Below are 26,145 nucleotides of genomic sequence, written 5' to 3' on the forward strand. Positions count from 1 at the left end.
CTTTCTAATTGTTTGTATTTTACAAATCTAATCTGATGAATATATTTGTCTTGACTAGAAGTTTGCAATCAAATTTAATTAGAATTAAGAAATTTCCTTGGTTTCATCTCAGTAAAAAAAAAAATAGTGTAAATAGGGGGAGAAAAAATAAGATTTTTTTTTCCATATTTCTTAGTTAACTTCTAAGATAAAAACCCTGAAATAACTCCCTACTTACTTCCTTTCTTGAGAGTTACAAAGCCATTATATTCACATTTAAATCCTATTATTCAATAAATGTATATGTGTAAATATTATATGCATGTGTGCATATATCTATGTATTAGATACATATATATATGAACATTGTACACTAAGCCATGTTTCTGTTTGAAGACTGTATGTTTATGTATGGTTACAGGAATATTTTTACTTCATGTACTTTTTTAGAGCTGAATCATTTCCTTTCTATGAAAAAGCACGGCTAACACTTAAGAACAAGGCAGAAAGCATTTCCTTTAAATATTTAAACTACTTGTTCTAAAAATAATCTATTCAAGAATTATTTCTACCCCACCCAATCATTTAAACTAAGAAACAAGACTAACAATTTAGAGAGATTATTAATTATTTAATTTCTGTTTGGAAAAGACTATCATAACTTTGATTCAATATTGTGCTTGCATAGGAAATGATTACTATGCAAACTTGATTTTGATTTAATTAATGTAGGATTTTTAGATTTGAGCTACTCGATTCTGATACTATTCTTTGTTTTCATTTTCAAAGCCGTAGTATCCTCAATGCTTATTAAGTTTCATAATGAAACTTAGTAATGATAAATGTTTCATTTTATAAAGTTCATTTCAAATGTCTAAGGGTTTATCATCATCTCACTGTTTATCTTTAGAAATATCTCGAGTGTCATGTTGCTTGAAAAGAAGTTAAATAAGTATATATCAGATTTACTTTATGCAAATATTTCTTTTAGCCGAAAGTCTTTCTATCCTGGTCAAACTTATAATCACGACAATTATTTTCTTTGTATCTCAAAATTAAAAGTTTACTATTATGTTACCAATAAAGATAGAGGCAACTAAATAAAGATACTTAATTAGTACCAGCTAGTTAGTTGAAAGAATGTGCCATAATAAAGGCCCAGATTTTCTCAAAATCCAGAATGTCAAACCCTGCATTAGGATATAGAAGTTGAGATCTCAGAGATATGATTTCTTTGTGCTTATTTTTTTCTATCGAAACTAGTTTATAGTTGTAATTATTTTCTTTTCTTTCAGAAATATGATTAATGAGGTAGAAAAAAGAATGGTAATTTAGAAATATCTCAGGCAGCTTCGCCCAATAGAACCTTCTGTGATGAGGAAAACACTCTAAATCTGTCCGACTGGGTTACCATTAGCTACATGTGGCAATGGGACATCTGAAATGTGATACAGCACTTGAGAAACTAAATTTGTAATTTTGTGTAATATTAATTAATTTAAATTTATATATGGCACGTGTTAGTGGCTACTATATTAAACAGTTTATGTCTAAGTTATTAACATTATTAAATCTTTTCATTTACAAATACGTTTGATATGAAGAAAAGTGGCTCTACAAATAAAGATCAGTAGATGAGTGCTAATTAGGAATGACTGTTGTCCTAATATGTACCTTTTTCTACCATCATAAAAAATTAACAAAGTCCTATTTTTCACATGGCACAGGATGTCATCTTTATACAATCCAAGAAAAATAATGGTTTAGATTGTTCTAAAAAGATAAGCAATAATTAATTATACATATAAATTAAGTAAGTAAATTATTAATTATATATATATATATTTTTGAGACAGAGTTTCTCTCTTGTTGCCCAGGCTGGGGTGCAATGGCACGATCTCGGCTAACCACAACCTCTGCCTCCTGGGTTCAAACTATTCTCCTGCCTCAGCCTCCCGAGTAGCTGGGATTACAGGCATGCACCACCACGCCTGGCTAATGTATTTTTAGTAGAGACGGGGTTTCTCCATGTTGGTCAGGCTGGTCTTGAACTCCAGACCTCAGGTGATCTGCTCCCAAAGTGCTGGGATTATAGGTGTGAGCCACCGCACCCAGCCAATGTATATTCTTTACAAGCAAAAAAATAAGGAAACACTGAGGTGGTGAAAAGAAAAAAGATGCTATTGAAATTTCATACTTAAATCTTCAAATCCATCAGGGAACAGTCTATGGGGAGAATGAAGCTTCAAGAGTTGAAAGAGTATGAATCAGAAATGATTTAGAAAAAGGATATTCCAGGCATAATGTGTATCTTTTTACAGAAAGGTAGATGTATGTTTAGTTGACAAATTACATTTTCCTAAGAAGACACTGGATTTATCTGAGTAGTAACAAAAGGAGGAAATAAAACAGTTGAGGATTTTAGAAACTGATTCTTCATCCTATTCTGATTTCTAAGTCTTTAGGTGATTCTTTCAAATATATATTAGAAAATTAAAAGGACTTTTAAACCTGGTTGTTTTGAAGTCTCTCAGAGCTGTAGAGATGTATTCAGATAAATGTTTTTCCATGAGTGCTACTCTGATCCAGGCTCTACCCTAAAAGGAAGAAGAAAGAATCAAATATAAAAAAAATTAAAAAAATATTTTCCCACTGTGCCATCAAAAATATAAGTATTTTAATATGTAAAGAACAGCCATTCAAAATATACATTTGATAACGACTAAGAAAAATGTTTAAGTAGATAAAAATAGGTAAATTTTGATTATCTAGAGTATATATTTTGTTTCTCTGAATATGTGGGGTACAGCATGTCAAACTAACTTTCTATCCTCTGAAGGGACAGAACATTAATACTGAGTTACTTGGGTTAGAGACTTCTTTTGAATTACATGATGTAATTATATAAGATATAACTCTACTTCAATACCGCAGATCAACAAACTAATTAAAATGAGCCCTCTCATAAATCGTGAAAAACAGAGTTCTCTCTCATTAATAAAAATAATCAGTCTAACATCACTTATTTAAGAAAATTTTCAATCCTATCCTTCCAGTGGGAGGTTTTATACAACCAGTAATAAAATCCAAATTTCATGATTTATCATGAATCCAAATCATGAGCTATTGAATTTGGTGTCCCCAGAGAATTCTAAAAGCTATTACCAAATATTTAAACTAGAAAAACGAACAACAACAAAAAACAGAAGCCAGTATATTCTAGCACAGAATCACAGAAACAGACAATTCTTGCTAAAAGTAATTAATTTTCTTATGGACTTTCTATTTAGAACTAGAGAATATAAGAGATCATATTTGTAGTAAGAACTTCATAATTCAATCATTTTCATTTTCACTCAACTCTTTCACAAATCTCTAATTAACTTCATGAAGACTAAATACATAGAAAATCAAAACACTGTAATGGCTGTATAAAGGCGACACTAATCAATATACATGATTGTCAACTACCAGAAAGGGAAAAAAACATACTCTAGAAATGTCCGCAAGTCTAGTGAATTCACCAAACTATGGGATAGGAAAGGTCACAAGGGAGTCAATATAGGCAGTGGTTAAAATCTGTCAGGCTAGAAGCAGCAGTACTACTGGGAAGAAAATGAATGATAAGGGTGTGGTTAGCATGCGAGTCAATTTACCTACCAAGCTCAACACCCCTTTTAGCTTGTCCTGTGCTCAGTCCATTGTTCCTTCTGAGTAAGCCTAGGGGAACCTGCAGTTAGCTGTCGCTGATTGGAACAGAGGAAGGAAGAGGCAAGCTACTGGCTGGCCAGTAGTCTCAAAATTCTCTCTTGAAATTTCATCTAAAAGACACAGAAACTAGCAGTGCTGTCTTGAATCAAAAGGCTACAATTTCACCAATGAAGTCAGGAAAGTTGCTCTCCAGAGACAATTCAGCACGGGAGACTATGCTGTTACTAGATAAGAAATGTAGGGAAAATCTTGCTTCCTGATTTATTAATTTCAATCCATACAAAACTGGGCTGCATTTAGTTTCCTGCATTTGAACGTGTATGGAATCCTGTTATATTGTAAGGATAAGTTGTGCTAATTTTAACGGTTTCTTTTCTTTAACAAAGGAACTTTTACTAGAACAGAAGACAAACAGACTTATAAAGATTGTTTGGGCCAAGAAGTAGAACAACTTAAAAACTAGATTAAGGAATTTAGACCTTTTCAGTTGATAATGGTGATCCATAAAATGAAGGTTTACGAAAAAATAAGTAAAAGTAATCAACATTTAAAAATGTAATTAATATGTGCTAAGCCCTGTTTTAAGAGCTTTATATACATTAAGAAGATAAGTAATCCTCCCAATAATTGTGTGAGTTAGGTTACAATACTATCCCTACTTTATGCACAAATGAAAAACACACAATTAGAAGAGAAGAAATTCATTTCACCACCACCAAACTGACCAGCCTAATTATGTTAATACCTATACACTCCACCTTCTTTCCTGTTTCAGGGAATGAGCTGTCAGAATTTAAGAGAGTTTAAAAAAAGAAAAAAAAAAAAGCACAGAGTGGGAAAATTAAAATTAAATTATAAATATCTGACAGACAACTCTTATCCATAAAATACAATGAATTCTTAAAAACCCATAAGAAGAAAACAATTTAAAAATGGGCTTGCAATGGGATGATTTTTAACTATAGATTACATTTCTTTAGCAAATATCAGATATTCAGATATTTCCATCCTTTTTGTGTTAGTTATGGTGAGTAATTTTTTAAAATAAATTTCCCATTTCTTCTAAATTTTCAAATTTGTATAGTAGATGTGAAGTTATTCGTAATATCCTCTTTTAGGATTTTTAATGTCTGTGAGACATACACACTTGGCCTCTTCTTCATTCCTCACATTGGTAATTTATATTATCTTTTGATCTTCTTGAATAGTTTTGCTAGAAGCTTATCAATTGCATTAATCTTTTTAAAAACACTTAGTTTGCTTGATTTTCTTATATTGTATATTTGTTTCAATTTTATTGAATTTTTACTGTTATTTCTTTCCTTCTACTTTGACTTTAATGTATTCCTTTTTTCATAGCTTCTTGAGATGAAAGTTTTGGTAACCAATTTCCAGCCTCTATTCTTTTTTAAAATACACAAAAGCCTATTTAAGCCTATTCCTCTAAGCACAAGTTTTTATATGTTATATTTTCATTATCAGTACTTTCCAAATATTTTTCAATTTCAATTGTGATTTTTTTTCATCCATGGGTTATTTAGAAATTCTCCTCAGTTTCACTCATATAAACATTTTCTAGTCATTTTTTCTTATTTTTGATTCTAGCTTAATTCCACTGTGGTTAGAGAACATACTTTACACAATTTAAATCCTCTGAAATTCACTGAGATAAATTATGGCTCAGAAAACAGTTAATTTAATATAACTCCTCTGGGTGTATGATAAGAATGTATATTTTGCAGTTTTATCTGTTTTTTGGTTTTGTTTTTCTTTTCTTTTATTATTTTTTATTTTACTTTACTTATTATTTTATTTTATTTTATTTTATTTTATTTTTGAGACAGGGTCTTGCTCTGTCACCCAGGTTGGAGTGCAGTGGTGCGATCTAAGCTCATTGCAATCTCTTTACTTTACTTTAATTTATTTTATTATTTTATTTTATTTTATTTTAATTTTTGAGACAGGGTCTTGCTCTGTCACCCAGGTTGGAGTGCAGTGGTGCGATCTAAGCTCACTGCAATCTCTGCCTCACAGGCTCAAGTGATCCTCCCACCTCAGCCACCCAAGTAGCTGGGGCTACAGGTGTGTGCCACCACACCTGGCTAATTTTTGTATTTTTTATGGAGACTGGGTTTCGTCATGTTGCCCAGACTGGTTTTGAAATTCTGAGCTCAAGTGATCTGCTCACCTTGGTCTCCCAAAGTGCTGGGATTACAGGTGTGAGCCATCACACCCAGCCTTTGAATTTTAACATATTCCAATAATCTAGTAATTTTATGTATTTCAGTTCTCTAGTAATACTCATATTCATTTCCATTTTCTTGAACCTATTATAATTGCTTAAAAGTCCAAAATCTCTATCACCCATAGGTTTGTTTCAATTGTCTTTTTCATTTTTCTTGATTTCAGTCATTCAATCTTGTTTCTTGATGTGCCTGATGATTTTTTACTGTATACTAGACATTCTGTATGAAAATTTATAGCAACTCTGAGGCTACCTTTCTGCAGAGTAGATTTTTCTTTTGGCAGTCAGTCAGAGTACTAGAAAATCACCTCACACAATTTAGGGGACTACTTTTAGGCCTTTTTTTGTATTAATCTTCTGAATTTCCCTTACTCCAAAGATAATGTCTTTCAGGGGTCTCAAGTAAAAACCTGGAGTGTTTACAGTTCCGCTTCACCTTCTTTGCCCTGGAACTCTAACCTCTCTCTCCAGGACTAGACTGTGAAATTGTCAATCAGCTGTTTTACCTCTTCCCTGCTGCTTTCAGCTTTGTTTATGGGACTTTGCTTTGAGCTACAGATGACTTAGAGTTGGCAACGACCGTATAGGAAAACTGCATGCACAACTCCAGGCACATTTGTCTGTTGTTCAGTGGCAGTTCCAAGCTCCAACTTCTGCCCAAGGAAATAAAAATCCCCACCTCTACAACTTTCTGCTTAGTCTCTACACCTAGGATGTGAATAGACAAACAACTTTAGGCTAAAGCCAAGATGGACATGCGGCACAGCTCGTGTAATATCCATCTCTCCAGGACTGTGGCCACTCAAGTTCTCATGCCTTGGTTGCTCCCTTATATCTTAAATTTGTTACTTCACATATTTTATTCAACTTTTGTAGTTGTTCTCAGCAGTAGGTCCCTCTGATACAAGATATTCTGTTATCACTGGAACATGATTGTTTTCTTACCTCTGGGATTGACTCTGTTTTAGATTCCAATTACACCCTTCTAAATAAATTCTCTGCTTCTACTCCTCCCTTCAATTTATTATCCCTACAGCACCAAGTTGATCTTACAAAATAGAAATCAGATTACCGTATTCTATCACTTAAAAAAAAAAAGAAAAAACTCTCAAGTAGCTCCCCCACTGCACTGAGAATAACATCTGAACTTTTAATCATGGCCATATCTTGTACTCTTCAGCTTGCTTAGCCCGGTCAATATTTGCACAGCAAATTTATTGGATGGAAGGATGCATGGATATATGGATGGCTGATGTAACTAGCATATTCTGAAACTGGTCTAATTCAACAACAGAAGGAATGTACAGGATAAGCAACCAGAAACCTAAGAAAGCCAAATCTAGCTAAAAACAAGAAATGCTATTAAAAACAAAGAAAATGTGGGGACAATCTCTCACAAAATATGCAAGAAGACAGGAAGAACTCAGGAACAATAAGGTTCATATTTTGGGGCCAGGAAAATGAAAAAGCAAGAAGGAGAAGGGATTTCTTGAACTTGAAATCAGTTGGAATATCATGAAAACCCAATGTAAATATCTGCAAGGTTAGTAACAGTAGTAACTAAAGATTCAACTGGGAGTGGTTTTTTTCAGGGATCGTATAATATGTTTATAAGAGCATATGCCCCAAGAGCAGATGGGGAAGATGGGTGAATTCAGAAAAGAATGAGATAAGTCAGTGCCTGCTGAGATAGTCATTTTTCTAAGAGTGCTGATTCTAGTGTGAAACCTAAGTAATTTATGTAATAAAAGTCTCATGTTCCATAACACCTGCATATGACAGAAATAATAGCTGCAAATGTACTGGAGACACAAAGATTACAAACATGATCCTCAACTCAAATATTTTATTCTATTGTTAGGCTATGTTTAAGTCTTATGAAAGGCTAAACTAGTCACAGACTTAGCAGAGAAAGGGAATGGTTAGCATTTCATTTTTTGTTTGTTTGTTTGTTTTTTGGTTTTTGGTTTTTTTTTTTTTAGATGGAGTCTCACTCTGTTGCCCAGGCTGCAGTGCAATGGCATGATCTCGGCTCACTGCAACCTCTGCCTCCTAAGTTCAAGCAATTCTCCTGCCTCAGCCTCCTGAGCAGCTGGGATTACAGGCATGCGCTACCACTCCTGGCTAATTTTTCATATTTTAAGTAGAGACAGGGTTTTACCATGTTAGCCAGGCTGATCTCGAACTGCTGACCTCAGGTGATCCACCTGCCTCGGCCTCCCAAAGTGTTGGGATTATAGGCGTGAGCCACCACACCTGGCCCATTGATCTTAACCTAGACTAAAGTATGAGATTGTCCATGGTGACAAGCTTCTACAATATGAATCTAAGTGGTACCAGGACAGAAATTGTGATACAATTGTGATACAAGTGTACTGAGCTGTATACTGTTCACCAGGCAAATTTAGTGCTTCAGTTCTGAAATATCTTTTCACATGTGTCAAGGCAAAATGACACTATGCTCGTAGTCATTCAAGATTGCAGCTCTAAGCCTCAATAAACCTGCCATCTGAGGCATTTGTTTAATCCTTCAATCTAGAGACGTGACAGATGTGACTTACTGAGTAGATTAAGTAAACTGCTCTTTTCATTGCAATGAATAAAGATAGAGGTAATCTTTCTCCACAGACTCTTCCCAGCATAACCAGGCAACTCAAAGAATTCTCTTTCCTCACTAAATGGAATCTGTTTGAGGCCTGAGCAAAACAAAGATATAAATGCAGGATTTGGAACATGATTGTTCTGTGGTGTTTTGATACTCAATACCAGTACTGCACAGAATAAATATTAACTCTCTGCTAGATAACATATTGCTGTGCAGGGATTAGCTCCAAGAGCCTTGTTAAGAGAGTTGGTCAGCTATGGTTTGGGTTTCTTTGGTCCACCCAGGTCCAAATGCTACATTTCTAATGTTTGTTAACTTCTTAATTACTTTTTGTATTTTGGGATATGCTAGTTTTACAAATATATCCTCCCCTCTATTGAAAGGGGTTTAGAATATACTGTTATGTTCCTCTCTCCTACTTTTGATTTGAAAATGAGAATGTTTATGTAGCATCTAGAATACTTTTTATAGATTTGATTCATTCAAATTACAGCTAATCTTTAACCTTAGCCTAAACCTTAGCCAAAAGAAACGTAGATATACTTCTTAAGCCATAAAGAAAACATGAAAGGAAAACTGAGGCTGGGTGCTGTGGCTCATGCCTATAATCCCAGCACTTTGCGAGGCTGAGGCGGGCGGATCACTTGAACTCAGGAGTTTGAGACCAGCCTGGCCAATATGGTGAAACCCCGTATCTACTAAAAATACAAAAATTAGCCAGGTGTGGTGGCACATGCCTGTAGTTTCAGCTACTTGGGAGGTTGAGGCAGGAGAATTGCTTGAGCCTGGGAGGTGGAGGTTGCAGTGAGCTGAGATCGTGCCATTGTACTCCAGCCTGGGCGACAGAACTAGACTGTCTCAAAAAAAAAAAAAAAAGGAAAACTGATAAAACTCACCTAAGATGCAAAGGGGAATTCACATTGCATATTTTAAAAATCTGTAGTTCAAAAATTAAAAAGTAAATGAATTAAAAATTCAGTAGTTTGAGGAAACAGAGGTCAAAGGACAATAGTTGGGACAAAAAAGACATCTGTTAATATGTAATAAAAATAGGATTTAAATATCTGAGGGAAAAATTTAATTAAAAAAAGAAAATCTATAATTAATCTACAAATGAAGAAATTTACTGGTTTAAAAACGTGAGACAGAGAAGAAAACTGATCCAACCTGAGAGAGTTGAAAGATACTGAAGCAGGAAGTTCCTTGTTGCTACAACCTGTTGGTTGAAGACTGGCAGGAGGGAGCAGTGGCTTTAACAAGTGAACTTTATAGTTATAGTCTCGAAAAGGTGACAAAAATCATAGCTATTAACTGTATCCAAAAGTATACTTTCATATTAAGGAGCTAAAAATGTTTTACCTGTGTTTCTAATTATGTCACTACATTTAAACATGATAGATTTTGGTTTTTAAAACATATACTCAGTTCGTGCTTACAAAATATTTAATTTGAACATATCTTCATCAGTTTTGCTGAACAAAAATTTTCCAAAAGAAAAAAAAAATCCTAAATAAAAAGGATGCAAGAACAAAAAACTTGGAAACTATAATTTGGAAAGATAATTGTTGTTCGGTTATTACATAGATATATAATTTATAATTCTATAATTGTGAAATAATGAATTATGTCTTCATCTTAAAACTGTAAATATCAATTTTCAATCTTTATTTTCTACTTAATGTTTCATTCTGTAATTTCTAAATGCCACAATAGTAAAACTACTCTGACAATTCAATAAAAATAAATAAAACTACTACATTAAAGCTGATGCCTGAGTTGAGTTAGTTATTTGATACCTGAGTTGAGTTAATTGGTTGAGTTAGTTAGGTATACTCAACTTTCTGTTGAGTATACCTTTTCCAAAATGCTTGGGACAAGAGTATTTCAGATTTTGAGTATTTTCTGATTTTGGAATATTTGCATTAAATGCTCCATTTAGCATTTTCTTTGAACATCATGGTGGTGCTCAAAAAGTTTTAGTTTTGAGATCATTTGAGATTTCACATTTTCAGTTTTGGGATGTTCAATCCATTTGACTCAATAGTTCAGACATTTTATAATCCTAAAAATTACTGAGGACCCCAAGGAAGTTTTATGTAGGCTATATCTACCAAATTTACTGTATCGCAAGTCAAAACTGGAAACTTAAATATTAGGTAATTCAAAAATAACAAGTTGGTCATGGTGACTCAACGCCTGTAATCCAGCACTTTGGGAGGCTGCAGCAGAAAAACTGCTCGAAGCCAGGAGTTCTAGACTAGCCTGGGCAACAAAGAGAGATACTATCTCTACAAAAAATTTAAAAAATTTGCCAGGCATGGTGGCATGCACCTGTAGTCCCAGCTACTCAAGAAGTTGAGGTCGGAGGATCACTTGATCCTAGGGGTTCTAGCCTGCAGTGAGCTATGATAGTACCACTGTACTCCAATCTGGGCAACAGAGCAAGACCCTGTCCCTAAAATAAAATAAAATAAAATACCCATTACCTGTTAACATAAATAACACATTTTTATGAAAAATAACTATTTTTCCTAAACAAAAATATTAGTGAGAAAAGTATCTCTGTTTTACATTTTTTTCTAATCTCTTTCATGTCTTTACAAGAGAATCAGATATCTGCTTCTGCATTCCATCTGTTACAATGTGTTGTTTTGGTTGAAGTACATGAAGAAAATCTAGCTTCACACAGATATATGGTTGGAAAGGGAATCTTTTAATAGTCTTTTCAGATAAGTGTAGATATTTTCTTTTGTTCTAGATCAAAACTCACTAAATGGTAAGTTTCTGTAATCATATTAATGACTTTTTCATACTATAGTACATTAAATCTACCGACCTACCTTGCACTTTGAATTGATCTTTTTACCCATACATGATTTTGTAATTCCACGAATGGATCATTTGGAAAATACAAGTTATGCAGTCCCATCAAATGTTGACACATTTCATTAAATAATTAAAAAATACATTTGTTGATATCAACATCAACGTTTTAAAAAAGCTTTTCTATATTGGGAAGCTGTGAAGCTTAAGATGGTGAATACAAGTTTCTAAAATTCTAGTTTTTACTTAAAAGCTTTGATTTCACCATTGGCAACAAATACTGTCAGCTGTTTCCTTGAAGTAATAGGCTAACTTCTTCTTTTTTTGAGAAAATATCTGTCAAATGCCTAAGTCCAAAAAATTATGATTTATAAGTTTTTCTTTTCAATAAAATCATATTACATTAAAAAGTATCTAGTTCAGCTCACAATTCAAAGAATTGTACAAGTGTTTTTCTTGAAGCAACCATCATATTTCAGTATGTTGCAGAAATGCTTTATGCATACTTCCCATTTTATTACTCAGGATATTAAAAAGACAGATCCTCAAAGTTGAGATTTAATAAGAATTAATGTTTCCCGCACCATCATGGTCATTCTTAAGTTGAAACTGCCTTTAAAAGAAAACACTGAGTGCATGGTGGGGAAGAACTCAAGACTGCTTGCACAGTTGGATGTCACTGCATTAATTCGTGCTAAGGTTCCAACAGTTTTATCCACCATTGTGTCTGTATTGGCAGTGCAAATATCAACACAGTGAAAAGGCAAATAACATGTTGATATTATATAAAAATATTTTTGACATTATGTACCCATTAAAGAAAGGGTCTTGGACATCTTCAGGGTTCTGCTGAACATTATTTGAGAGCCACTAGTTTAGATAATTCAAGAAATGTAGAAATATCACAGAACAGGAAGTATTTTATTATGCTTCTTAAGAAAAGGAAATTCATAGTAAGTAGCTTCACACCTTCCTGCTATTCCAAATACATGCAATGAAAAAAAAAATAGAAACGAGCCTCTGACCAATGTCTTACCTTAGCTCTAGAAGAACTGACATTTTCCATATTTTCAATGCTGCAGATACAATTCTGTGAAACTTTCCGGCAAGCCACTCTGATATAGTCCCAGAAGCTACGAGGACTTTCATAACCAAACCAGGTTACTTGACCTTCAGGAGACAAATTGCGATATAAAATTTTAAAAAGTAAAATAAAACCAGACTTGAAAATGCAAGAATAAAATTCTGAAAAATAAAGGTAATATAGTGCAAGGGCACCACCAATCTAGGTGTCAAAAAGCTGCAAATCTAGTCCTATTCTATCTTTAACTAGTGGTGTTACTTTGGAAAATTTACTTAATTTACTTAATGAGTCTGAATCATAGTCTTAACAATAAAATCAAACTAAATGAAAAGGACTAGACACTAGAAATATCTTGCCATTTAACATCCTATTTGTCTAACACAGTCGCTTAAACAGCACACAGGAACCTTCCTGCGCTTCTAGTTAAGCATTAATAAATGTCACCAATTGAATTCTAAACCTTTCTTTACTTAAAAAAACAGAAAAAAAACCCCACCACCATAATTCTTTTCTCCTCTTCATAAGGATACTTCAAAAAAGGTATACAATGTGTGGTTTACTTTATAAATAAATAAAATCAATTAGTATCCTATATTCACTAATAATGCAAAACCACCTACCCAACCATTCTCATCTATAAAGCTCCCCTTTAACTGTCATTTGTTTGCTCTCTTCCAGTTAAGAACTCATGAAAAACTTGTAATCTTTCAGATTTGGCTAACTATGTATCCGTTCATGACCAAATGTTCTATTGTGCATAGGTTATACTAGTATTAATATTTCTATGGTTGGGCATGGTAGCTCACGCTTGTAATCTCAGCACTTTGGAAGGCCAAGGTGGGTGGATCACCTGAGGCCAGGAGTTCGAGGCCAGCCTGGCCAACATGGTGAAACCCCATCTCTACTAAAAATACAAAAACTAGCTGGGCATGGTGGTGTGTGCCCGTAATCCCAGCTACTTGAGAGAGGCTGAGGCAGGAGGATCACTTGAACACAAGAGGTGAAGGTTGCAGTGAGCTGAGATTGAGCCACTGCACTCCAGCCTGGGTGACAGAGCAGGACTCTGTAAAAACAAAATTCTATACAGGACTCTGAATATTAGTTTCACAGGAAACATTTTCTACACTCACTATTTTTAAGTGGAATATGAGAGACATCTTAATACTTTCTTTAGTTGTCTAGAATGACTAGACTTCCCTAGGAAAGTTGTTTAATCTTCATGTAGAAAGATTTGCTTTCATATTTTGAAATAAGTGCTTTTCTCATCATGAATTAATTATTTATTTTAAATCCTCCCTTCCTCAGTAATTACTTCTCTACAGCAACATCAAGAAGTGTTCTTGTCAGCAAGCACCATTTTAGGACCAATGTCTGAGATAATATCTGAGTGGTTCCAAACCATGGCAGAACATTAGTGTAACTGGACTGCTTTTAAAAAATACTCATGTCTAGCCTCCCCACAAACTGAATAATCAAAATCTTTAGGGGAAGATGTAGGCATTTGAATTTTTAAAAATCGCCCCCTAGTACTTCTAGTGATGTACTTATTATTAATCAACCAACAGAAATCCTACAAGTCATGATAGGTAACTTCTATTCATTATTCAGGGCATTTTAAAGGCCTCTTCCAGAAACCCTGTATGATCCCAAGAGCTAGTCCCTCTGCTGGCACAGGACCCTGTGCTTACTTCTCCTCAAAAGTATTTCTTTACTTGATTATTTCACATATTAGGCGGTAAGATCACTAAGGCAGGAATTTCGTCTTATTTTAGATCAATTTCTAACACTTGACACAGTGCTTGCTTGGCTCACAGTAGGCACTCGATAAATACTTGCTGAAAAATTAAATTGATAAATCAGCACAACATAGATAATCTTAATTGCAATGAACACAAAAACTTAAATTTAAAAAAATCCAATTAGTATATTTTTATAGCAATAGTTTTGATAACAGTCTGCTAGTGTTTGCATGATAGATTACAAACATTAAATATTTTGCACAAATATATTTTTCTTTATATAAATAAAAACAAATGCATCTATAAATCTTTATTCTAATAACTATATAATTCAATGTCTCTTTAAAAATAAAATTTTGCGGCCGGGTGCGGTGGCTCATGCCTGTAATCCCAGCACTTTGGGAGGCCGAGGTGGGAGGATCACGAGGTCAAGAGATCGAGACCATCCTGACTAACACGGTGAAACCCCCTCTCTACTAAAAATGCAAAGAAATTAGCCGGGCATGGTGGCGGGCGCCTGTAGTCCTGGCTACTCGGGAGGCTGAGGCAGGAGAATGGCGTGAACCTGGGAGGTGGAGCTTGCAGTGAGCCGAGATCGTGCCACTGCACTCCAGCCTGGGTGACAGAGCGAGACTCAGTCTCAAAAAATAATCAATAAAAAATAAAAAATTAAATAAAATTTTGCTACTTAGAAATCTACAGACTTCTCCCTCTTAATCTCTCTCCATCACTTTCTTCTGCTCCCTCTCTTCTTTTAACTAAAAATTTCCTGATACAATACCTCAATATAGTTTGTCTCTAGGGCACTTTTCATGTCTTCAACTTGTTAGCCATTTGGAGGGGAAGCAGGATGACTGGTGGTTAAGAACATGGGCTTTGAGTCTGGTGGACCTGAACTAGATCACTTTCTAGCTATGGGATCTTGAAAAAATGACTTAGGTTCACTCTGTGAGTCTGGGCCTCTTCTGTAAATTTAAAATAACGACAGTACCTACTGGATAGTACTGTTGTAAGGATTAGATGAGATCATGTATGTGCAGCAAGTAGCAAAGAGTCTAGTGCATACTAAATTCAAAATAAGTGTTATTACTACCGTTATTACTGTAATCATACAAGTAGTTACAGGGACCAAGCTCTCCTTGCATCACAAAATGAAGTAGGAATGAGATGCAAAGTTAAATTCTTCACATTACTTGCTTTGGAATCTAGAGAAATCTTCCAAACTTACTCCCTAATCCAAATTTACTCCCATGATCAACCATTCTAAAGTTACTTCCTCAAATGTTTCTAACTTCAACTCATTTTCCTTGACTTCTATTATTTGGGATCATTCTATAATTTCAAAATGAGAGCTACAGCTGCCAGACTTCCCTCAAGAAATGAAGTACTACACACTGGAAAGAATCTTAAGGAAAGAGTATCACCAAGATTCTGTGGCAAGTTTAAGTCTCTCTAAAAAGACAATATGGGAAACAGAAGTCAGAGAAATAGGCAAGGGAAAATACAACATTGTATTAGCCAATGGCAACCACCTATAGTGGTAATCCAAATAGGTAACCATGGAGAAAGATAAAGCATAGGTTGTCCATGAACAAGAAGACTTTCCTTTTTAAGGAAATGTACAAGGGTCCAGGACTTTGGCAAAGGACATGGTTTGCTTTTCTGTAATGTCATTTTAAACCTTCTCTTTAGTTTCAGATGGCTGAAGAAAATAACCTGTAGGATGTTTCAAAGTAGAGCTGTTGAAAACCAAAGAGTATAGGGGCCGGGCGCGGTGGCTGACGCCTGTAATCCCAGCACTTTGGGAGGCCGAGGCGGGCGGATCACGAGGTCAGGAGATCGAGACCATCCTGGCTAACACGGTGAAACTAAAATGTCACTTCTTTAGTATTTTGTACTAAAAATACAAAAAATTAGCCAGACACGGTGGCGGGCGCCTGTAGTCCCAGCTACTCGGGAGGCTGAGGCAGACGAATGGCGTGAACCCGGGAGGCGGAGCTTGCAGTGAGCCGAGATCGCACCACTGCACTCTGGCCTGGGAGAAAGAGCAAGACTCCGTCTCAAAAAAAAAAAAAAAGAAAACCAAAGAGTATAAAAAAAGCCCTGTTTTGGAGAAGAGAAAACAGAGACAGAAAAACTAGAAAACTAGAGTTAGGTTAAGCAGAGAGGAGTGGGCACTAAATCCTTGGAACTCCTGTTATAGGTGGGGCACACTATCTACAAGGACTTTTACCCAAAAGATAATGAAAAGATTTCCCAGATTACAAACTGAGAAACTAAGCAATTGACAGGATGGCATATCATCATGACTTGCAGAGCCATAACTCAACCACCAAGATCTTCATAACACATTTATCTGCTCTACAAATTAGATGTGAGGATGACTTGGCTTGATTCTGGCTTCCTTCCTTTTCCATGTGCATCACTTCCAAAGTGAAGCTCTTAATTCAAGACACTGAATTTTTCATATTCAGAAAGATATTCTTCAAGAGAAGGTAGATTCTCTTGCTAGAACCTCCAAACAAGCTTTCATGTAAATTGTCTGTATATCCTAGGATTTCATCTAAATAATTAATTTCTGCATCTATAGAAAGGTTTAATTTAGTTCAATATAATAGATGTGTTCAATGAGTTATCTGTGATATTATTCGAACATCACTTTTATGTAAATACAGATTAACTGCTAGTAAAAGTCTATAACCTGTACTTAACAGGAAAATTAAAAAACAAAGTTACAAGCTACTCATGCCTTTAAAAATAAATATTGAAGTAATAAATAAGCACTCCACAAATACTTTGACTTCCTTTAAAAATAACCACAAAAGACAATCATATAGCAAGAAACTGACTACTCTATATCTTGAAGAAATGTGATTCCAAAGATGAGATATGCTGTCATTAACAGAATTCCCTTTTTAAAGTTCTCAATGAATATACGTATACAACATGCTTTCAATTATAAGTGTTCTTGGAAGTTAACATTTTCCCAATGAGAAAGTTAAACAAGCTTTTTAAAACATATTCCCATCCCATCAATCCAACTCTATTCATCTTTAGGCACAGAAACAAATGGTGAAAAGTTTGCTAGACTGAAAGACAATCTGTTACCAGCTATGTGATTATCTTTCCAACTAAATTGCCTCATCTTCAGGACCTAAAAATTGCCTGTGATCTCTAGGGTCCAAAGTTACTCTAAAATTACTCTTCTATACTCTTTAAGTGAGATACTTATTTACACTTTGCAATATGTCTGTGTTTTGTTTGTATCTTATTTTATGGCCAGAATAAGACCTTCTAAGAACAGAAATTAATTTTTCTAAAGTGGTTCTCTACTAAGCAGTAGCTGATACAAGAGCTTTTCATAATATAATAAAAATATAAATGAATCTGTTAAGTGACTTAATTCCCCATCTTTAGTAATAGTGCTTAGCTATGTAAATAGTGAATGAAAAACTGATTTCACAAATGAAAGTTCTGTTAGAGTTAAAATATATCACCTACTTGACAATATTAAAGACTATTACCTTTGAGCTATTATTCATCTAGACAATCAACAAAAGACAAGATAGTACTACCACATTTTAATAAACCACTCTGATGTCACTGCAAAAGCTTTCAGATACTTAAAGAAAATTGGTTCCTTTAAAAAACTTGTGGAGTTCTCACTTTAAACTTGGTAGCAGCAATCCCAAGTTTCTTACTGCTAATTTATAAAAGCCAGTTTAATATTATCCACTATTTTATCAAACAGAGAAAATTTCCATTTCTGTAAAAGGTCAGAAACTTTTCCTTTAAAAAAGTACTATTATTAGTTGAGGTTTATATTTATTAGACCATCCAGCTTTGAAGGTAAAATTATGACACCAATCCATCTTCTAACTAAAATCTCAAATTAATGTTCTAAAAAATAGAACAAGTATAAACACTTAAAAATAATTAGTTACACTTTAAATTGAATCTGAGGAAGTCAGAATCTACATTAGATACTCAATTGTACTTACATTGCTAGTTCTACATGCTACTTACAGGACACTTCAAGTATATCATTTAGGCACTAAGAATCAGTTACTCACCTATAAAATGTAACTATTATCCTTTGGTATTGACAATGTAATGTCTAGTTCACTAGTAAGGAATTTATCACAAACATACAAATATCTAAAGTATGTGTCTATACCATAACAATTAGTCAACTCTTAATTTTCCAAAACAAAAAGATTAAGATGACCAGGTTCAGCAAAAATCTGAATATTGAATCAATTTAATAGGCTTTTTTATCCCAGTAATTTTACTCTCTCTGAAATGGAGAACAAACGTTTTGTTTTTTTTCCTTCCACCAGTATTATTAACATAAGGCTTAAAGTATTGGTGGAATGAAATCATACATGACGGCTGAAGTCCACACAGAGAGCTACACATAAATGTGCACCCCTGAAGAAATCAAGTATAATGTGTGTCAGTAATGATTAAGACTATAGGTACAGAACATAAAACAGATAAAATTGCTTGAAAGGATTAATTGTGGGAATTAGAATTAAGGAAATGACATTTGTTTTTTACTTTTTCTCTTTTGTTCTACTATTTAAAAATAATGACTATATTGCTTTTCTAAGCAAAAAATATAGAAAGCTAGATCATTAAGTACAGAGGTCCAGCAGTGTTTTGCATATAGCAGAAACTCAATTAAAAAAAAGGTTTGAATAAGTAAATAAAGGTATGCATTCTATCTGGGAGAAAGGAAACTAACAAATACATTCCCACTAATGGTTCAAGAATGAAAAAGCAGTTATTGTTTACAGTGCCACATCTATGTTTTACTGAGACTGGAATATTCATACAGCTTCCCTGAGCTCCTACTTCACATGTAATATTTATTATTATACAGCACTCAAAAAGTAAATAGGTTATTATATTGTGTGGATTTATAAGATTTTAATTTTAAAATTAGCATAAGCATACTTGTGCTCTCTGGATTTAAAAAAACAAAAACACACAAAAAAGAAGGCTTTACAAAACCCATGCAATGTACTAAAAAAGATCACTTAACTGATACAGCCCTCCCCCGAAAGTCAATTCCATGCTCCCGTGCAGCTCAGTGGCGGGAGACATCACCAGCATAGAGTACCTTGAAGAGGTATTTGGAGATGAGCCAGCCATCTGCAACTTTGGGAAATCTCTTTAAAAAAAAAATAACAACAACAACACACAGATATTTAAGAAACCTGCCATCATGTTTACAGTTCCAAACTGAATAGCCCAACTAAGATGACTACATATAATTTTGAAGCACTAAACACTACTTTCACCTACTAAATAAATGAACTCTGTTAAGATAAATATGAGCTACACTTGGTAAGTAAATGAAGCTAGTTCCTTGTAGCTTATTCTACTGGAGAGGCTAAGGTGTCTGTAAGTCATAGAAATATGTGAGCAGAAATTGTTTCCTGTTTACTTTTACCTCCATCATTCTTTCTCAGATATAATAAACTGATGAGTATAATAGAACTCAAAGGAGCAACAGCTTGACTGAACTTGCCGGCCATGCACCTCAGAACTTATAAGATTGGTTAGGAAAAAAATCACTCACTTTGGAACTATATGGCTCAGAAAATTTCCAAGTTTAAAAATAAATACACATTTTTTAATGTTAACTTTTCTAAAAGTTATAAACAAATATATTTTGAAATGTAGCCATTCATTTTTTGCCTAAGAATTGTTAAAACTTTTATGTTTTCTTCCCTGTAGAGAGCAGCACTTAGATATTATATAAAATGTTGGTCAGTTTAACCAATGTTGACTAAATGCCTACTCTATCAAAAACACTGTTTTATTTGTTACAGCTTCCAACTCGTGTTTAACAATCACCAACTGGAAAAGTACTAGAAATTTCTGCTATATTTTTTGGAAATTGCTAGTATAACAATATGGGAAAACTCCAAAGCCAAATTTCTGAAATAACATTCCCAAAAAATAACATTTCCTTCTCTCATAGTCAAACACTGAAATCTCCAATAGTACATGGTCCCACAACTTTCCAAACACTTAGATCCTTTATAAAACCAAGAAAAGACAAACACATACAGCTAGTAATGTGACATGAAAAATGAAAGGAAGGAGATACATACAGTTGTGCCACATCTACGCATCTGCCATTCACTCTATCCTCTTACTTCCATAACATTTTAAACAAATATTAAATTTGGAAAAACATATCCAAAAGGATCTATAACTTGGTACGCTAGTTAAAGCTCATATTAGAACATAATATTCTTGCTATAACTACAACAAACAAAAATGAAATTTCTCAACATTGAAATGTAAATCAGAATAGAATGCTTTTCATTGCAAATAACATCAATTCCTAATATTTAAACCACATTTACTATCTCTGTCCTAAAACAAAGTTCTCTATATCATTTGTGATTTATAGATCTAAAAACTTATCAAAGTAAAAACAATTTCCATGAAAATCTGACTTAAAGAAATTTTACTACAAAAAATTTACCAAATAAGCATATCATGACCAGATTTATGGCATTTCTTAACCAATTCCTCATATAAGGTGGGAAACAATTACTGAAAATAGCACAAAACTCAGTTTATAGGGTTTTTGTGTTTGATTTTTTAAGAGACAGGTTCTCACTTTGTCACCCTGGCTGGAGCTCAGTGATGCATTCATAGCTCGCTGCAACCTCAAATTCTTGAGCTCAAGCGATCCTCCTGCCTTCGCCTTGTGAGTAGCTAAGACTACAGGTGCATGTCACCAGGCTCAACTAACGTTTTTACGTTTTTTTTTTGTAGAGACCAGATCTTGCTATGTTGCCCAGGCTGGTCTCAAACTCCTGGGCTCAATGGATTATCCTGCTGTGGTTTCCCAAAGCATTGGGATTACAGTTGTGAGCCACCATGCGTGGCCTAGATTATGTTTGTTATTTTTTTAAAAAGCTGTTAGTATGCTAGCCTCTGTGCCCTGATTTTCATTTTGGCTGTGAAAGACTATGGGAAAATTTTCTTAAATTTTTCACTTATTTGTAGTATGTAATTGCTTTAATTATAATTTAATACGATTAAACCATTCTAGACAAGTTAAAAGCAACCAGAAATATCTGGACCAAACAACAATCCACTATATTCCAAGTTATCTGTAGTCAAATTTCAACAACTCTCATTTTACAGATGAGAAAAGCAGGCCCAGAGACAAGGCTGCCAAGACCCAGCAATCGGTTTTCTCTGTCACTTCAAGCTGACCTACTCCTTAGGAGATAGGCAGGACTTGACTGATGGAGGATAATTAGTCAGTTGGTTTTCCTGGTTGGTTAGAGTTCTCACTGACAACCCCAGAAGGAAGGGGGAAAAACATGAGGTAGTGAAACATGTAATGGGAAGGAATATAAATATTTTTTATATAAAATGTAAATCCTTAGGAAGTACAAGTGCTGCTCTTTAAACAAGTGTATGACAAATCTCACATTATTTCAAAGTGGCCCAGGGCTTGTTTGTAGAAGGGGTTCTTATTTGAGATGGAAACAAAACCTTTTGTTACAAAATATATAACGTTAAAAGAAAGTGAAACAGTATTTAACACTATGTAGCTTAGAAAAATAGTTGAGACAAGACCAAAGAAACCAGGTTCAGAAAGCGTTTTGCTCAAGAACAAAATGCATTCAAATACAACAGTATAATTATACCATATAGTTATTACAGGAGTAAGTTTCTGAAATTTCAGGCAAAGGCAGAATCAACTCAGAGATGGATATGCAATAGAAGAATGCTTCTATACTGAATACTGAAGACAGACAGCATTTCCTGACCCAAAAAGTATGTACTTTTCAATAACAAATAATTGATTCATAATTTTATTAATATTGAAATTAGCCCTCACACAGAAAAGACTATTGGCCACTGTTTTAAACAAATAAATTTTCCTTGATAAGACTGAATATGTTTCTAATTCATGAATATGATATTTATTCTTCTATATTTTTCATGTCAGCCATGTTCCAACTTTGTTTTCTATTCATTTCCATTTCTTTGATCATTGAATCACTACCGTGATTGATATAATCGATGAACTTTAACACTTATGCAAAAAGTAAACCTTTAGCTTTTACTATATTTATTCTATTTTTTTCTCTCTCTCTGCATATATATTTTTTTCTAATAAAGTTGCAGGTAGATACCTTTATATAAATGTACCAAGATGGATTATGGAAAAGACTCCTAGATAAAATGGTCTGTAAATGGATTACCATTTGTAAAACAAATAAAACTAATTATAAGTGATCAGATAATAATTCAAATTTTTCACAAGTCTTGTCTATAAATTGGCAGTATCATATAAAACATAGTCTATTACTAATATTGTTAAAGCGAGTTGCTTAAAATCTTCTACTTTGTATTTATATACGAGGAAAATTTTTCAGTGAAGCAACAGTTAAAAATGCTACAGTACTGTAATTCAGCTAACAATGAGACTATCTTTTATACAGCATTTTTCATCTATTAACAGGTTCTGAAGTTAAAATGTAGTATTATATATAACTTTTCTTAAGCTTTAAAAATACTGCTTTAAAATGCCATTTACAGTAGGTGGTAGGTATTAACACCTTAGAAACAAAGTATTTGTTCATTGATTTAATAATTTTTGAAATATTGAGTACCAAAATTGTGCAAATCTTTTGAAGTTTATCAAGTGCAAATCTTTTGAAGTTTAAAAGTCATAACTTGAAAGAAAAGAAAATGTAAAAAATTTTTAATAAAATAAAAATATAGATCACATGAACAATGGCAATCAACTAAACAGTGACAACTATTAATGAAAATACCCTTCATCAAATTAAAGTATTTGAATTTATGGATAATAAGAGTAATAAAAATATTTTAAATTATATCAAATATATCTGTACTATGGGGTCATCTCAGGTTCTTATACCAAGAAATCTAAGCCCCAGGCTTAGTGGCTTACACCTGTATTCCTGGCCCTTTAGGAGTGGAAGCAGAAGGATCATTTGAGCTCAGGGGTTCAAGATCAGACTGGGCAACACAGTGAGACTGTCTCTATAAAAAATTTAAAAAATTTTAAAAAAAATCTATGAGAGCTATTTAAAAATTCAAAGATTTAAAATAAAAATATAGTGTATATGCAAACACACATAAATATTTGGCATTCAAAATTCTAACATACTTCAGTCAACTCTTAATTAGGCTATATATTAGAACAAATAATACATCAGAATGGGAATTTATCATTAGACTTCTAGCAAAGCAGCTTGCAGCGATATTGTTCACCTTAAGGAAAAGAGGTAACAATACCATAAAATGATTTTGAAAAGGACAACTCAATGAAATTAGAACATCAGAAAGATGTAGGAACTGAGATTATTATTATGATACCCTCCTAAAATGAACAAAGTCCACTAAATTGTGCAATCTTTCCCCTCTTCTATAAAATGAGAAATATTTACTTTCTTTAGATGAGCAATATTAGAGCAATAAAGTAAGTAAAATTGTTGAATTATGTAGCAAAATTAATAAGAAAGCAATTTTCCATGATTAAAAATAAAGTATGACTTGCTCACTACAAGTACTGAAAATTGCTCTATGCTAATTTGCAAAAATCACAAGGTCAAACTGGAAATGTCTCATTAATTTTCTGACAGAAACTCAAAGGGCTACAAACAGATAAATAAACATAAACATGAACTACCATCAGAGATCATCAATTTCTGTTAAAGACATGAAATTGGATTATACTGTAGACTAAAACATTTCTTTAACTCTCTTACTGTAAAGAAGACATTCAAAAATATCTCAGATAATTTTATCAATAGTAGAATTTATTTAACTCTTTTCATAGTATTATCTTCTTTGTGATAATTCTCCTTCCCCAGAAGCCAAACGTAAATTTTGAATCATTTTATTTGAAGAGATTTTGAAAGTGATGTTCATGTAAAATAAACCTGAAAAATTCCCCAGCGTACCAAAGTTTAGAACCATTAATAAATCTCTCATTCTGTAAATAAGTAAATATTTAAATTGGGAAATGAAAATGATTCCTTGAAAATTCTAGTTTGGTTATAAAATATAAAGATCATTTTGTCTATATTTCCTTATAAATAAATACAAATAATAAGATTTTGTTCACCCAGAAATACCTATAACAAACACAGTAATTAAGAGTGCTACAATAATATGACTCAGAAGCAAGTAACCAAGTATATGAGAATTGTGTTATAAAATTTTAGACATTCAAAACAATATAAAACATTACAGAACTAAGATAAGAAAAATATTTCATATGTTTTAAAACAGAAATCATAAAGTCTCAAATGAAAATTATAAAATAACAAACTACCAACAGTAATCACGTATGAAGACTAATCAACGGAGAAAAAAGGTCACTACTGATCAAAATGGGTTTATATAAAAATTAGTTCCACATGATAATAAATAGTTTTTTTTCGTATTTTAAGGTAATTAAAAACTCTCTCCACAAAAGAAACAGGCAAAAGTCATGAACAGAAAATGAAAAAAAAAAACATGAAAATATATTCAATTTCATTTCTAAATAAATATAAGTTAACATAACAAGATTATGTGTATATATATATGTATATGTTATATTATATAAAATGTGTAGCTCTGTTTTTAGAAACTATGTAGTTATTCTTTTCTCCCAAATCTTAAATGTATTATAAAACATTAATATAAGATTCATTTTATTCCATATGCAATTTAAAACATTGAATCAAATTTACTAAGGTATACATAACCCCCGGATGCTTTGAGAGTTACATGAATACGATGATTTTCTGAGATACAATATCTGCTTCAGCTTTCCTAAATTTCCAAGTACATAACTTAAAAGGGTGTTTCTCAGAGTGGCCTCTCCCATTGTCTAAAAGCCAAACTCTGGTGACCTTAAGAGCCAATTTCTTATCTCTGGTATCACGTTTTGGCCTGAGTATATGGGATTTTATTGGATGAATTGTGTTCATATGTTACTACAGAAACAATTTAAGTCTCATTTTCCAACAAAAGTTGGAAAATCTTCAAAAATGAACAAAGAAAACTCAAAAGCCAAATGAACAGGTTTATGATTATCCATTGTTTCTAACAGTGTTTACACTGTACTTCAAAAGATGGCCTCATGGGGAGGTAACTGTTTATCATCTAAGTCAGGAAGAGCTTTGAGGTTCAAGCCAGAGTTCCTGAGCAATGCTTAGGTATCATAATAGTTCAATTGGATTAGAGAAATTCTAAAATGTCAAGTCACAGGAGTTCTAACTCGTTTTAAGAGTCCAAATCTAAGTCCTATCAGAAAAAAAATATAGAAAATATTACTCTTACATCAATTTTTCAACAAATAATGACTGAGTTTCTGCCATATCGTAGGCACTGCTCTAGAGATTTGGGGCACACCAATGAACAAAACAGATGAAGATCTTAGCCCTGGTAAAGCTTACATTTTAGTGGAGGTGAAGAAAGATAATAAGCAATAATCATAATAAGTACATAACATAATATGCTAGAAGTTAAGACTTAATGTAACTCAGGGGAAAGAGGTCAGGAGTGCTTGAGGTTGAAAGGAGGGGAGGTGATTTATTATTTCAAATATAGTGGAAGGATTAAACCTCATTGAGTAGTTTTCAAATGGATGAGGGTGTTAACCACTCAGATACTAGAAGAAGTGTGCTCCTTACACAGGAAACAGCCAGTGCAATGGTGCCTTGTGGTAGAATGTGCCTGATATAGTCGAGAAAAATCAAAAGACTGATAAGGGTAGAGAACAGTAACTTGTGGGGGAAAAATTAGCTGTACACAAATATAACTGGAAAAAATATTAAGAATCAATATAAAATCTAAGCTGAATGTGAGTCAGCAATCCAAATGTTAATAAGTATAATTAGCAGATTAAATTATAGGCAATTTAACAGTGTCTTACATTTAATCATTTTTT

At 33.4% G+C, this 26,145-nt stretch overlaps 2 protein-coding genes across 8 annotated transcripts in view; one reads left to right on the plus strand and one right to left on the minus strand.

Moving 5' to 3' along the window:
• RUNDC3B (RUN domain containing 3B) overlaps positions 1-26,145 on the minus strand; it is a 196,597-nt gene that overhangs the window by 111,338 nt on the left and 59,114 nt on the right. For 4 of the 7 annotated variants that reach the window (XM_032761177.2, XM_032761176.2, XM_058425075.1 and 1 more), the window contains 2 exons: positions 12,400-12,533; positions 2,491-2,576 (listed from right to left, as the gene is read on the minus strand). In XM_032761177.2, coding sequence (XP_032617068.1) covers positions 2,491-2,576; positions 12,400-12,533 — 220 coding nt within the window. Of the gene's footprint in view, positions 1-2,490; positions 2,577-12,399; positions 12,534-19,233; positions 19,246-19,311; positions 19,363-26,145 lie in introns of those variants that run through there. The other 3 variants (XM_058425087.1, XM_032761178.2, XM_058425076.1) reach the window with 2 other exon arrangements.
• ABCB1 (ATP binding cassette subfamily B member 1) overlaps positions 1-26,145 on the plus strand; it is a 217,537-nt gene that overhangs the window by 214 nt on the left and 191,178 nt on the right. The window lies entirely within an intron of this gene.

This window comes from Hylobates moloch, unplaced genomic scaffold (assembly GCF_009828535.3).
Source record: "Hylobates moloch isolate HMO894 unplaced genomic scaffold, HMol_V3 SCAFFOLD_1, whole genome shotgun sequence".
NCBI classification, from domain to species: Eukaryota; Metazoa; Chordata; class Mammalia; order Primates; family Hylobatidae; genus Hylobates; species Hylobates moloch.